Source organism: Clinocottus analis, unplaced genomic scaffold (genome assembly GCF_023055335.1).
Source record: "Clinocottus analis isolate CAN_PGR_092001 unplaced genomic scaffold, fCliAna1.0.p SCAF_8, whole genome shotgun sequence".
In the NCBI taxonomy this organism is placed as follows: domain Eukaryota; kingdom Metazoa; phylum Chordata; class Actinopteri; order Perciformes; family Cottidae; genus Clinocottus; species Clinocottus analis.
The window spans coordinates 12,917,943-12,933,736 of record NW_027176240.1 but is presented as its reverse complement, the minus strand read 5'-3'; the positions used below and the strand labels follow the sequence as shown (position 1 = coordinate 12,933,736).

Sequence of the window (15,794 nt, the reverse complement as noted above, 5' to 3'; positions counted from 1 at the left end):
TTGGATGCCAGCCGCCTAAAACCGAGAAAAGAAGAAAGAAAGGTGAGCGTGATGAAGCTGACAAGGTGGGTGTGACTAACAGGTGAAGAGCATAAGCTGATGGGGCGAATTGGACTACCAGGTGCTCTGAATGAGCTGATTAGGTGAGTGCAACAGAGTTAGCAGGTAAGCTACAGCTGACGAGGTCATACAGACGTGAGTGAGTGCAACAGAGTGAGCAAGTGAGAGTGATAGGCTACCTAAACTGTGACAATATATTGTCCTTTTAAAACGTCTATCTTGCATACCAAGTTTGTCTAATCTGTGTCTGGGATGGATTTATCTTGAACATTAACATGCAACAATAGATGAGTGAATATGAACAGTCAATAACCCGAGTCAGCCTCCCACCACTACGTGTCCAGTTCCTCAAATACTCTTGAAAAATAAAATAAAATGTGGGGAATTGCATTACCTCAGCAGAGGTCATTGTGATGATCTACAATTTTTTTTTTTTTTGCAGAATTGTATGGTAAGACAGAAAAATAGTTTGTGGTTTTGCAATAGACCATCTGTCTCACAGTGCGGGAACCAGGAAGTGAAGGGGTTACAGTAAATGATGGTAAGGCCAGGAAAGAAATGCGCTACTAAGGAAAATGGGGAAGTCAAAACCTTGCTCTCATAGCTCAGTGGCAGATTTGGGTTGAGGATCTTGGAATAGTCCACGTGGCACACACCAAAGATTGGCTATGTGGGTCTGGCACTAGTGGCTGGTTTCAAGCCCAGAGCACGTTCCAGGGTGGTTACTACAACTTTGCCAGAGTATGTCAACGTGTGACACAGTAAACCAGCATTTTCTGCTGAGGCTCGTATTTAGCAACCAGCAAACATTCTTAAAAGGATGAATAGTATCAAGCAAACTGGCTGCAATTAACTGAAATAGCAAGAAGGAAAGTTCACTTTCAGGAGTAATTTCTAACAAAAAGTATCACTGTCATTAGTTTGGAATGACACAATGATCAAGTCAAATATCAGATAGTTTGGTGCTCATGTATGCATTTATTTTGGAGGTAGGGATGTGGGGCTCGGCATCAGATGGTCATTTCTAACAGCACAGAGAGACACACAGAAACCTGAGGGCAGATGAGGAAGCCTCTTATTCAAATACAAATGTAGAAGGAGAACTGGTCTGGAGTGATGTTCTCCGTCAGTGCCGGAGGTGTGAAATACCAGCGTGTTTAAATAGACGCAATATCCTCGCTGACCTTTACTAACCTGCTGCTCGCTGTAGCATATTAATCAAGATATAAAGGTAAATGAAATGTAAAATGTTTCAAGTCAATGGAGTTTATATCACTGGATACATGACATTTCTGATGTATTATTAAAAATGACTTCAAAGCGACACTTTATTTCCAAGTTGGTACCTTTTTACAAATGCTAGATTTTCTTTTTTTTATGGTAAAAAGTGATGCATTTTGTTCAGCCTTTTAGACGGGTCCCTTTTCAAACCACAGGACACTTTATACAACTGCTTTCACAATGACCTTTTCACATCTGAAAGTCTAACCATGTACTTAAACTTCAGCCACTGCATCGACAGAAACATGTTTTTCATCAAAGAGCAATAGCAGCTATGACTCCCTGGAAGCATGTTTTTTTTTCTTTTTTTTCTTCTGCTTCCTGGAATCTAAGTAAAATCCGCAGTCAGCGTTCCCACTGGCTCCTTTAGTGAGTGGACCTATGCTGCTGCTGAACAAAGCAACTAAGGGTAAGTGTGCTAGCAAAGAAGTGGGTCTGTCATTTGAAATAAAGTAAGTCATTTACTTCAGGGCACGAGTTCCTCTAGTCATTGGAAAAATACCCATGGTCCTTCTCTCTGCCAACCTTGGGGGTGCAAACTCATTGCTCCCAGAAAACAGAGGTGCCAGAAGTGTTGGGCTTTAAGCAGGAGTCCTGCAGCACAGGGGCTCCAAGCTGTCTGCATGAAGCCAGCTCTTTGATATTGTGCATTTGAGATGCTTCACTTCAGATGCTTTAAATGACTGGCACTACATGATTGCTAAAAGGGTCAGGAACTAAGAAGTATGTTAAAGTTGAAACACAAAGGCTTTCCCATACGGTAGTAATTATATGTATGGATATTTACCCAAATCAGGATTTAAGAAGTGCACTCATCCTTGGGAAAATCAAATAGAAATGCAGTTTTCACAGAAAGTGGACAAGTATGATCCTCAAATGTCCATGGTGTCAGAGCAAGGCTTGTTTCCACTTAGGTCTTGATGGCACCGGTGTGAAACTGGGAACAGATGCATTTGGTCTCATTAAATCAGGTTGTGAAGTCTTGACCTAGCAGTAACCTTGCACAAAACAAAGCCAGACATAGCTGCATGATCTCTAAAGTTTGATTTATTGTACTTACTAAAATAAACTTGGATCAAATGTCATATCTCATATCTTTTGGAAAACAGAGGCAATCAAGATATCCCTTACTCGCCTTTTGCTTTGAGATAAATCACCTGTCTTTTGTTTTTAATATTATCCAAGAATGTGACTATTTCAACTTCTGAAAATAACTTGAAATGTGCTTCAATCCCTAGAAAATAGGAATGGTGAGCCAATCGGATGTGTCCTTGAGTAAGACACAGTCCCGTCCCCGCCTAATCCTACACACGCACTGAAGAAGTTGATTCTCCGAGTCACATGAAGGTCAAACTGAACCATTCTTAAATGAGAAAAAAAAAACTTCTGCAAATACAAATATTACTCTGTTTACTGGAACACTATCTATTTGAGATAGATGTGAAACGTTAGTGAATATAACAACTATGTTATAGTATGCTGTGATATTCATAATCCATATATATTGATATTTATACACATACAAAATTATGTTTATATACTTGATAAATGGTTTATAACACTAAAATATAATTGTAAGCATGTATAAAAATATGTTTATTTCTAATTTTCACAAATTTATCTACCTAATGACAACAAACATTTGAAAAGCCCTTATTACTGCTTGTGACAACTAGTTATAATCAGTGCATGGCGGTATATTATGTACTGTGTGTTAGTGACAAGACAGCAGAGGCCGTGCAGGCCGGCCTGACATCGACACGGTCGACGGCAGCGTCTGCTCTTTATGAGCAGGACTACAATGCAAAAAGCTCCCCTCCCTTCTTTCACCAGTGGAAACAAGTGATCACACCATATCCTGTTACAGCTGTGATGGTGGTTTCAGCCGTAGCGCTCTGCTGTAATGGAACATCCACTCATGAAAATACACATGGCAAGCTGTTTGAAGATATCCGACATTATCTTTTTTTTGTTTTCATTTTTGCATCATAAAACGGCTGGAAAGTCTGTCAGAAATGATTAGTGCCAAAGTAGTTTATTTTATTATTATTGGAGGATATGCAAATTAAAGTATGTTGCTTCTACATTTAATAATTTTCTTTACCTAACTGCTAAATCTTTAAACTGGTGAAACGTTTTGCTATGGGCTACTTTGATATCAATATACAAAGAAAGACAAACCTTCATATATTCACCATGACCACTGAATTTCCACAATTATACCCAATTAGGCAACATTGCTATATAAATCTATAAATAAAAAGAGGGTGAGTTTACACAGACGGCATTGAAATTGAAGTTAAATTATTCATGTTTCCTCGATAAACCTTAATTTGAACAACACATTAGCGTATAAAATACTTGTAGTCAAATTGACGTATCTTAAAAGTGAGAATTTTCAACATAAATAATGAATCTTTAAAACAGATGTGGTGAATTCTTTGACTGCAGGTGCTGCTGCACCAGCATGCACCGCCTCCTAAACTAATGATACAGTTGGATGTATAGTCAGGCTCAAACAGTCAAGTCTTTTTAATGTTACCACTCTTTTGACTTCTTGTTGACCGCTCATGGCTGTTGGCATTGTATAAAACAATGTCAGTATGTGTGGGATGAAAATAGGCACAGTCTTCACAAGCTGTTTGGAAAAAAACATGATGGTCTTTTTATGCTTGTTGGAGCTGTAAAAATGTCCCTGATGACTTCACACTCACTGATCTGATGGTCCAACATACTTTAACAGAGGAAGTAGTTGAGTTTTATTTTTAGGTGAACCTTCATCTCATTGAAAGTTAGTTTCATTTATTTTTTTTACTTTATTGCCTCACTTTTGACCTATCTAGGTTTTTGCTTTTGTTGGACTGTTTAACCACTTTTGTAATGTCTAACATAACTGCAATTGTATGTCCTTCATCTTTTTAGGGTTGCATAATTTCTCATTTTAGTTTACTCTGGTCAACAGATGAACACAGATATAAAACACAGATAATCAGTGGAACTGTTCACAAACGGGTTCACCAAATCGACTTAAAAGGTAATTCATTATGTCAGTGTAATGTCCACATCCCCTAAGTGGCCAGAAAATATATTGCAGTTCCTGCAGGTTTAACTAAAAGTAACCACTACGGAAATAAATGTAATGTAAACCACTTGTTCAGTATTACTGGATTACAATTACAGATCAAATTATTATATAAATGTGTTTGCATAAATAGATGTTTCTTTGGCCACTGGGGGGCAGCGCAACAAGCTGTAAATCCAAGATGGACCGTAAAGCGTAACGTGGCTGAAAAGCTGTGTTTTGATGCCCTCTCTGGTTGAATAAGTGAAGCCTGTTCGACCAGAGCCGGCGTCACTGAGGGAAGTGTTTGGGTGTGGTCACTTGGTGCTTTGTTGCACCTGCAGCAGCTCCCAGCGATGATGTCACAGGGTCCTGGAGTACATCCGCACATCAATGCAGCAAGTTGAGAAGTTACAGACGTTCAAGGGGTGTTACGCTGCTGTTTATTACAGTCACTGTAGCAAAGAGTTTCCACATTTAGCAGATACAAAGAAACAGCGTTCAGTTAAATATGTTTCTGGCCACCTGATTTCATGTACAATATTCAGTCTCTCATAACTCTGTTTTGGTCTTTAAAATAGATTGTTTTTAGCTTTTAAATGCTCAACCATGTTCACCAGCTAGTCGCCAACTCTGTAAAGTCTGCAGAGTTACTCTTTACTGTAGCTCAAATACATGTACTGGGGGATATATTTTTTCTGAAATGTAGTATAAGTAAAAAGAAAATGCCTGGAGCGCACTAGTTTAAAGCAATGTGAATTTCCAGACTGGAAAATGCAGGTACGTGTCTTAAACCATTCAACGATCCCATAGCTTTAGGTAGCATCAACCAGCATCCACCGCTTTGCACATGTGACCTCATGTTGAATCACTTTCTGATCCCCGGGCCTTTAAATCCCAATTCTGACATCTGTCAAAGGAGGCCGGAGTACAAGTTGAACGAGAGGACACGCGATTGCATAAGCATGCAGTATTTTAATCTTCTTCACCTTGGTGATGGCATAACATCAAACAGCTTCACTCAGGCCAGTACTTTTTGGCACTTGAATCAGGCCTCATGCGTGGCCTCCAGAGCGCAGCGGAGCAGGTGTCTACAGGAAACCTCCCAGGGTTTCACTGACAAGTCGGATGTGTCGGTAGGGGCCCACCGATGCTTCGCCTGATGGACGAGGCTGTGGAGCGGAGTCCTCGGAGAAACAGACACTGCATACATCAGGATGTCATTACTGGCTTACTGCACATATACACTGTGTCATATCAAGTTTAGCCCCTGGGCCATGTTGTCACTTTTTTTTAATTTCCACTTACTTTCCCATACGTCAAACAGCCTAATGCATGCATTCAGAACATCTGAGCACATTATCTCCTTTCGTGACATTTCAACATGCAGTCATCCAAAATTACTTAATCAGATTTAACGTCTTATTTACTGAAGCCCGCACAAAACCTGAATGAGAGCAGCATTTTCCAGGTCAGAGTTATTCCTGATTTATCCAGACCGTTTGCAATGTTGTCAGTCCCAGTTTTCCAGTGAGAATACCAACAAATGTTGCTGACTGTGCTGTCTGGTCAAATCATTTGCCTCAGACTTAATTGTGCAGCTGCATATTGTCTTCCAAACACGGCTTTACTCTCCTCATCACTTTTTCAACGCAGTTTTTTTTTTCTTCTATCACCTCCGTGTCTTTTACTGAGCAATGATTTGTACCATGAATAACTTCTCTGCTTTGTGAGGAGTGAGAATCAAACTGCTCAATGTTGAGAAAAATCCACTAAGCTATTCTGTAAATGACTGGAATGAGTGTTAATTTGTTTGAGGTAAAAGATGTGAAAACCGTTCAGGCGGTCACAGTCTATTGATTCTGAATGGTGCATAAATCACACTTGTGCAGTGATTTCACTTAATCCATGGTGCATTCTTTATGCAGCGTGCTCATCCAAATGGTCGCTGTGTTGCTGAGCCAAAAGCATACTTCTTCCTGGCTGAGAGCTGTTGGGTTTGGCATGCTTCATCAACCTGATTCAGTCTTGACTGAAAAATGTCAGCCGCAGCCACCGATTTCTGAAAAAGTAACTGATTAATTTTTAAAAACAAAAAGCATCAGCTGATAACGTCTTGTTTTACACGTATAAGGGAGAGAGAGATTTAAGATTGAAGCAAATGTTTCGATGTTGAGTTGAACAGTTTTCTTATGTGTCAAAGAAGCTTCATTACAGCTGGTCTTTAGTTTGATCAAGCAGGGAATCTTTTGAACATTATTTTTTATAGCCTCTCTACTTGATTTAACAGTGGATGATAAATAATAGTCTGGAGGACGTCATGCAACAAACCTGAAAAGACCCGCACAAACTCACAACATTACTCTGTGTACAAAGCAAGGGCCCTAGAAGGGCAACCTTAACAGTAACGCATAACTCATTTGATGAAAGCTGACATTTCCTGGAAAAGGGCTACTGAGGTTCCCCGTAACACATATCTCTAAATCCAGTAACCTCATATCGACTACACTTTTCCACCAAAGAGTCAGAGAAATGTGAACGAGAGCTTCCTGGCTACTGGTATTGCAGGAGGCACGCGGTCAGTCATTTCAGTTCAGTAACCAATTTAAAGACGTACGTATGTGATTTACATTTTCCATGAAACAGTCTTTCTCATGTCCTGGCTTTGGATTTGTCCTGCAGTGTTTCAGCTTTTTAGAGCTACATCTTTAAGACAGTCCATTTTTATCAAGATTTAATGTATCTATTACTCTTTTTACATTTAATTACAAAGATTTAAGAGCGCAATCTATGTCCTCCAGAAATTGTGTATTTGTACTTACAAGGTTCTCCATACTAGACTTGGATCTGAGTTGAACCCACCAGGCACAGGCATTATTTTGTGACATCACAAATTGGAAAACAATCGGGCCCAATATGCAACTTTAGGTAATTATATTTGTATATTTACAGATGTGAGGTTTTTTTTGATGAGGTAAAAGGTAGAAACATGCTTCTTATTATTCATGTTGGTTAGTCACCTTTTTTTGTTGAACATTTGTATTCAAAGCAGATTTATTTGTATACATCTTTATCAAACATGTCTGGAGGGATCTTTTAGTGGCACACTTTCATTGTTCAGTCATGGAATCAGCACTTGATGCAGCACAAATTGTCCTCTGTCTTTAAAGACATACTAATAAAGTATAGTGCATATAATGCATTGATACTTTTGAATGCATTCTTAATGTTTTGTATCCTACACATCATGTATTGATACGATGTTATTCACCCTTTTAGAAGACTAAAACATTAGGATGTACAAAGAAAGTAACCTGGTTTGAATAAACTAATGTCCATTGTTCTGCTTGTGAAGTATCACAATTATTTTTACACGAGACTTCATTGCACATAACGACCAAGAAATACATCTTTATATCGTCTCCACTTTCTATCAAATCAGGGAACAAAGATAAGCAGTAAAATGCTTGGTGTGCTATCAACATTAAACTTGGCCAAATAAAATGCTAACTTTTGGCTCATTAAACCTGTTTGACAAACGTATTTGTCAAATGCTTGCATGCAAGTGAGTTGGACATGCACCAATGTTGACTTTGGCTACTTTGTAAAGGTGCTGTGGGATTTCAAATAGTTAACACATGTATTCAAACTGTGATTCTTTCTCAGTTCAGCTGAAGTGCTTCAACACTTCTTCTGAAGCTACAAAGCAACCTGCACATACTGAACACTATTCCCTTGAGCCCCTTCACTTTGGTATTCGAATATAACAGTCTTCCTGCGCTACTTTACTGTATGTTTGGACCTCTGCAGACAGGCATGTCCTCTTCTCAAGGGTGTTTGGTCGTAAAGGACATGGTCGTTGGAGCATTATGGGACCTGTAAAACAAGCGCCAGCCCCCAATAGTGGAACGGTCACAAGACCCCATTAACCTCCTTTCAGACTTCTCTGGGCTGGAAAGAAAAATAATCAAATACTGTTTGGTTTGAGATGGAGGTTCCATACAGATAACATATCAAAACCAGAGTTCAGCAAAGAAAACAGAACATGTACGTGTGCACAGTAAAAGGTCACACAGATCTGTTATTTACAGCATGTGCCACAGGGACATGTGTTCTGTTTTCCTCATCTAAAGGAGCAGTGTTCAATGTGTCTTCCCTCTAGAGTTAGCGAGCGGAAATAGTTTGAGATATTCTTTATGATCAAACTGAAGTGAGCAATAAAAGTGGATGTCTTGGGTTCAAAGGTCATGAGTGTAGCTGTTTCCACCAATTTTACTTACAACGGAGGAATGATACTTCTGTAAGAGGAGAATATCTATAAAAGTGTTTCCATGATCCAAATATGTAACTATTACCTGTAAGAAAAACTCATTCATACCCTAAGTGTTTGACTCACTTGATTGTGACGGTTGTTCAAATCAATTTGGCGAAATCACTTTTTCTAATGCACATACGATGCATTACCAGCAGGGGGCGCTGTTCACCAAGACGCCGTTTCCCAGTTCTCTGTAAAGTCCCTAACTACATGTTAAGTAAAGCTGCCTTGAAAAAATAACCTACAGATAATGAAATGCACAGGAGCGGTGCTAGTCAAGAGGTTTTTTTGTCAAGAAACAGACAAAAGTGGACGCAGGTCACGTGTCATTAAGTTCAGTCAAAATGAAACAAGGAAGTTATTTTGTTATTTTACTGGGTTCATAATACTATTTTTAATTGTTGAAGAATGTGCGTCATACATGTGCTTCGGAGTCAAATTCCTCGTTTGTGAAGGAAAGACGTGATCACATACTTGGCCAAGAAAGCTCATTCTTATTCTGGAAACACGATTGCGCATGTGCCCCACTTCCAGTTTGACAGCCTCGTGCGTTTCCTGTGACCAAATAAAGGCAACGCAGAGAGGAAAGAAAACAACAGAGGGCTCACTTCGTATTATTGCACCGACGTCGGGAAATGTTGCGAGATTTTGGGGTCCTGATAAAAAACTGTTTGTGCATTATTTGACCCAAGTAATCCTTTAAAACATAAACTGAATGAATTGCTTCTGTCTTCGGATAAAGTGAATGTAGAGTAAAAAGTAGAGTCTCCATCCTCGTTTGCAGGCGTGGTTTCAGATGGGTGTGGTTCCTTAAGCGCGGAACTTTCTACTGTTGGTCGGCTGGCGAGTACGGTATGTTGAATGAATCATGACTGGAATGAATCATGACTGAAATCTGACAAAGAAGAGGAAAAGATTAACTCAGTGGCACGGACAGACATTCAAGAATGGATATTTCTTAGTTGCCATAAAAATTTTGAAGCTTGTCTGATCAAGGTAAATGTCACTTGTTTCAGAAGAATTTAAAGTGTGTGTGTGTGTGTGTGTGTGTGTGTGTGTGTGTGTGTGTGTGTGTGTGTGTTAGTGTGTGTGTGTGTGTGTGTGTGTGTGTGTGTGTGTTAGTGTGTGTGTGTGTGTTAGTGTGTTATAGCCTTTACGTGAGTAATGAGTCGGCCTTTATCAAACGAAGATCCGGTTTGTTTCTTATCTAACAACCGTCATGCAAACTATTGGATTATTGTATTGATGATAAAGTGTGTGTGTGTGTGTTTGTGTTCCTCTTATCGAGCATGTATTAACGTGATAAAGCCATGACTTAGGAATAACAATAGTTATGGGTTGGGCTCAGAATAGTTGATGATACAGTTCTCCATTTCCCTGGAAAGGTCACTGTCAGGAGCAGATATTTGCAGTGTGATAGGCCATTTTATGCACAGTCCAGCTCAAAGGCTCCATTCAGCCGATGAAACGAGAAAGTCCAGTCAAAGGAAACCTTTATGTCAGAGTGGGCTGGGTGCTGTGACAGTGTGGGGCAGCACGAGCTGATCTCCGTCTGACAGAGCTGGATGATGAAATGCGTCTGCTGTGTCACATGAGGAAGTTGATGCATTTTAATTCTATGAATTGGGCAAGTTTGACAGAACAATGGGCCTCTTGAAGCTGCTGAAATCCCAGTTTGTGTGCCACCTGTTCATCTGCTACGTGTTCCTGGTCAGCGGCCTCATCATCAACTTGCTGCAGATCTGCACTTCACCTCTGTGGCTGGTCAGTAAGCAGCTGGCCCGCAGGGTCAACATCAGACTGGGTTACTGCATCAGCAGCCGTAAGTACTGTTCTTACTCTCGATCACACAGACGATGCTGATGTCAGCGGTCGGTTGGTGCTGTCCTGATGCTTACAGCTGTACAGCGTGTGAGATCACCTCACAAATATAACGTATCTTTAATCACATAACATCTCATGTTCACATAGTATGGACATTACAACATCATTGTGTCCTGATGATCCTCAGAGATGGTAGCTGTCCTGGATTGGTGGTCTGGCACCGAATGCACACTTTACACAGACCCAAAGTGTGTTCCACTGTATGGAAAGGAGAACGCAATTGTGGTCCTTAATCACACTTATGATATCGACTTCCTGTGTGGTTGGAGCTTCTGTGACAAATTCGGAGTTCTTGGGGTAAGTATCCTGAAAATGTCCACCTTTTTTTAATTTCAATTTTAATTTCAGTTTTATTTTTTTTCAAGTGGGGTGGTATGATGTATTTATCCATAGTCATCAGTGTATTATTTATGGTGGGTTGACGGTCGTTTAGTTTATGATATATTTACAGCCCTTTCCGATGAGGAACTGAATCTGTTAAAATATGCTCTCTTCAAAGCCGTCACAACACTTTAACTCTGTGTTATTGTCTGACTCACAAAAGTCACATATTAACAAAAAACAAAATAACCAATTCAGGCAGCAGTGGGCCAGCAACTCCTGTGTTCTGCCCGGTGAGAAAACTCTTGTGGCTTTGAAAAGAGAACAGAAAACATCTTCAGTTCCCCGTCAGAAAGAACGCAAGCTAAAGTGCTGAAAATATTCTATATATGGCACACACTTCAACTGATATTCAATTTTTAGGTGGTTGAATTATGTTTTGCTACTGCTCCAGTCCAGACCAGAAAATTGCTTAGCTTCTGTACGCTTGCCTGCTTCTTCACACCGCATCTGTAGGTAATGCAGGTAGATAGTTATACAAACCCACTTAAAAAACCCTGAACTTTCCCTTTAACAGGCTTTAACTTTTCTCTTTTCTCCAGAGCTCAAAAGTGTTAGCCAAAAAAGAGTTACAGTATGTACCTGTTATTGGCTGGATGTGGTACTTCCTGGAGATAGTTTTCTGCGAGAGGAAGTGGGAGCAGGACCGGAGGACGGTGGCTCAGAGCCTTCAGAACTTGCGGGATTACCCCGAAAACTTCTGGGTATGTATCGGTCTGTTATCTTAATATTACAGAGATAGTTTTGCATTTACAACAATCTCACTTTCCTCGGGGGGGTAGTTCTTGCTTTTCTGTGAAGGAACACGATTCACAACAAAGAAACACCAGATCAGCATGCATGTGGCTGAGAGCAAAGGTTTACCCAAACTGAAGTATCATCTTTTGCCCAGGACCAAAGGATTCTGGTTAGCTGTCCAGAACCTCAGAGGAACCGGTGAGTACGTCATTAAGGAAGCTCTTAAATATGGACACCAGTAAATATCAAATATGTGTAGATGTTTTGGAGCCTAAATCAAATGAATTGTACAGTTAACTGGTGCTGTTTTGTCTCCTGTAGCGGCAGCTGTTTATGACTCCACGCTGAACTTCAGAAACAATGAAGTGCCGACCTTGCTTGGAATTCTTAATGGGAAGAAATATCACGCAGATTTATATGTGAGGTACAAAGAAAGGCTTTTCACCATTATAGAAGAAATTACATGTAGAAATCATTGTTATGCATGGATTATCGTCATCATCAATCATCATGACCACTGGACCCTGGACACACATTTACCACGAGAACACTGCACAAGCAAATCTTTCACAGGCACTGCGTGTGCCCTCAGAGGCTTTGGTCGAACAACAGCAGAATGCAACCCCAAACCAATTGTAATCGAAGCAAGAATGAATACCTTAAAAGCTTAATTCATAACATTTGCATTCAAAGTTATTATTTATAACTTTAAAAAACATTGCGTGTTGCAGCCTTAATCTTTCTCTCATACACGGTGAGTGACGCAGTGCTTACTCAAGGAATTTAGTTCTGAATTTAAAAGTCCAAATTGATTGGAAAAAAATGACGGATGTAATAATTTCCAAATCCCACAACAAATTCTGCTGCAGAACATATTTGTTGATGTTTAGGTTTTCAAAAACAACAATCTTCCCGAAAAATATATTCAAACAGAAGCATGCAACGGGACAATATCTAGCAATACAATCTAGCAGCAATAACCACTTCGCAACATAAATGTATACAACCACAGTAACACAAATCCTATTGTACATAGTGATGTGACTGGCGTCTTCCTTGCAGGAGAATCCCTCTCGAGTTGATCCCAGAAGATGAGGTAGAGTGTGCCACTTGGGTCCACAAACTCTACCAGGAAAAGGTAAGAGTGTGTTGCAGGTGAAAGTTTAGCCACAGACTTTTAGCCTCTAAAACATTACACACAATAGTTACATTTTGGCTCCTGCCCCTTTTTGTGGAGATGTTGACAGCAACATGTAATTCAGTCGAATCAGTTATCACAACTGATAGTACTAATAATGGCAGACCTGGCTTTCAAAGAACAAACTTAACCATTTTCTTTGGTTAATGACGTTGGTACTGAGTTGTGTGTGTGCATTATTGTGTCAACAGGATAGCTTTCAGGAGCACTACACACAAACAGGGCGTTTCCCCGGCTCCATAGTGAGCCCTCCACAACCACCCTGGGCCTTGATCAACTGGCTGTTCTGGGCCGGCCTGCTAATCGGCCCACTCGGCCTGCTGCTCATTCAACTGATCAGCTCTGGATCGATGCTGACCGTTTCCGTCGCCTTGGCTCTCTGCTCTGCAGGTTGGTTTCATGCATTCATGCCAAAGTCATCCCGCAATGAGCATGAAGGTTTGTCGATCAATTTAACCAGCTCCCTTTTTGTCCATAAGTTCCCTAAAGCAGCAGATTTGACAACTCTATTGCAAGTCTCCTTTCTGGGAAAACATGATTCATCAGGAGCATGGCCCCAACAGCATTTAGGCTTGTGCTTAATGCAAATAAGTCTGAGACGTTAAATGGAGATAAGAATTCATGAGGACACAATAAATACGTGTCCATGATAATGGTTGAGGTTAAAATGACTAATTTAGTTTTTATGGAAAGAGACAAGCCCAATCGTACACATTTATTTGATTCTGTTAAAGGAATGGCGTGTGAGATTTAGTTCTCAGATAACATTACCTCTGCTCACTCCCTTTCCAAGTGTGTTGTCGAAGAACCGGTGGCCCTCAGGAAGATCTGTCGGTCTGGTCTGGTCTGCCTCTGTGCTTGTGTCTAAGTGTGTGTTTGTAGTTGGAGGAGCTCAGAGAAAGCAGTGAAAATCAGCGTGATAATAAATGAACAAAACATAAAGTACTCGTGAATAGTACCACTGGTTCTCACTGTAGAAACATGGCGGACTCTTGAAGACTCTCAATGTAGATAAAAATGTCTTTTTCTAAATTAACTAAATACTTAGTTTCAGGTGATTATACATTTATTAAAGCATAGTTTTCCTTATTATTCTCCATTTCTGCCAATGATTCCTCCTAAATGTTACACTATTTCTTTTTTTTCTCTCGACATTTTATTATTACTCCTTATTTACAACAACTTCTTAGTGACTGCCTCATATAATGTTCTAAATGTTTCTTCACAGGTTCACTGGGAGTTCGCTGGATGATTGGCCAGACTGAAATTGAAAAAGGCTCAAACTATGGGAATGAGGAGGCTCTTGTCAACCATAACTAAAGGCTCCTGGCCGACTGACAGTTGCTACTTTGCACACTTACTTATCTGCAAGCCGATTGCAGCAGAATGTGTAAACGCCTGTCTGACAGGACTCGTCCAACAAGTGCAAACCTGCTTTTTAAAGCACAATGCAGGCAGGGTAGTTACGTCATTACGCTACAGTTGTATTACATTACCCTTAATTTGGAGTGTAACTATTTAATTAAAGTCAAGACCAATATTTTTACTTACTACCTCATGGTTTGTAAAGCAAAGCATAAATGGTATTTTCATGTTGAAATAAAATACACATTTCACTTTAAAACAGAAACAAACATTGTTTTGTCAAAAGAAAAAAAATCTACGTCATAATAGATGTGTACAGCCTCACATATGACGACAACATAGGATACTGAACGTTGCTGCATTAGACAATGTGTGAAACAAAACACCCTGAACCTTTCCATGAAAATACTATAGAAAATAATTTAATTTCCAGTTTTTTAAGGCTGAACTTAGCAAACATTAGATGTAATCATCAAATCAATTTGTTCTGAGCAGTGCAGCATTTTTAAAATGGATTTTTGCACATTTATTTCACTTTTACCAAGACTTAACTTGCTATTGAGTGGACCCTAGTATAGCGTACTATTGCATGTACTTTTACATGAAACGACGGTGATAAAACTAAATCTGTCGGTCCTTAGTGACCAACAAATGACCAGGCAGCACTTTTGTATTTGATTTAATGGGTAGAAATAATGTGTACTTACTTTTGGAATAACACAAGTATTCAATGTACAAATAAATCATTGTTGTAGAAAATGGGTTATGGTGTCTTGATTACAAAATAAAATGTAATTTTATATGGATTTAGGAAGAGAGCAGTAGTGTGGTCTTCTGCAATGGAGATTTTTAATAGTCTCGCTTAAGATAAGCCAGGCCTGCTCAGAACGGATCACCAGCAATTGTTGCGTCCCAGAAGGAGGCTCGGCCACTATAATAAACTGTATGAGGGCTTGGAGTTCTCTTTATACATCCATACGTGTTAAAAACAAATTAAATTGCTTTTGAGAATATTACATACATTGTTTTTAATGGACTCAGTTCATTCAGTGAGTGACCCAGGATGCCAAAGTCTTTTACTAAACACAACAGGAAGTCGTTTGTTCCAGCAGCAGTTCATTTTTTTTTTTTTAATGAACACCTTTAGTTGTGGTTTTTAGATTTTGTATCTTTCTGATGTCTGTCATGTTTCATATAACAATTTATGGCATTTGTTTTTTGTAATGATTGTCTGCTGTATACTTTGTTGTCGGTATGACCTTTGGTTACAAATGCATTTTCCCACCGATTTTTAATAGTTTTCTAATCTTCTATTTTGTATTTCTGTAATAGTCTGACTTTATTTGATTGCAGTCCTAAAAATGTTTTTGTTCCTTGTGTTCAACTTGCTTTGGACAATTTTGGAAAACATGAAGCATAAAAATACTATGCCTCAAATAACAACTGACATTTCAGTATAGTAATGTAATACTTTTTTAAAAAACACAAACAAATTTCATTAAAAAAACAAA

The 15,794-nt window shown here is 39.4% G+C and overlaps 1 protein-coding gene across 2 annotated transcripts; it reads left to right on the top strand.

Annotated features, from left to right (window-relative positions):
- The first annotated feature begins 9,560 nt into the window (after window positions 1–9,560).
- On the top strand, window positions 9,561–15,762 carry agpat4 (1-acylglycerol-3-phosphate O-acyltransferase 4 (lysophosphatidic acid acyltransferase, delta)). 2 transcript variants are annotated; one of them, XM_068567881.1, is made up of 9 exons: window positions 9,561–9,713; window positions 10,350–10,539; window positions 10,729–10,898; window positions 11,525–11,686; window positions 11,765–11,918; window positions 12,042–12,144; window positions 12,783–12,858; window positions 13,110–13,308; window positions 14,147–15,762. In XM_068567881.1, exons 2-9 carry the CDS (start codon window positions 10,362–10,364, stop codon window positions 14,236–14,238), a joined length of 1,134 nt encoding a protein of 377 aa, XP_068423982.1. In that variant the 5' UTR covers window positions 9,561–9,713; window positions 10,350–10,361; the 3' UTR covers window positions 14,239–15,762. The 2 variants fall into 2 exon arrangements, with proteins under 2 accessions (XP_068423982.1, XP_068423981.1); XM_068567880.1 differs by having other exon boundaries at window positions 9,561–10,539.
- Window positions 15,763–15,794: the final 32 nt, after the last annotated feature.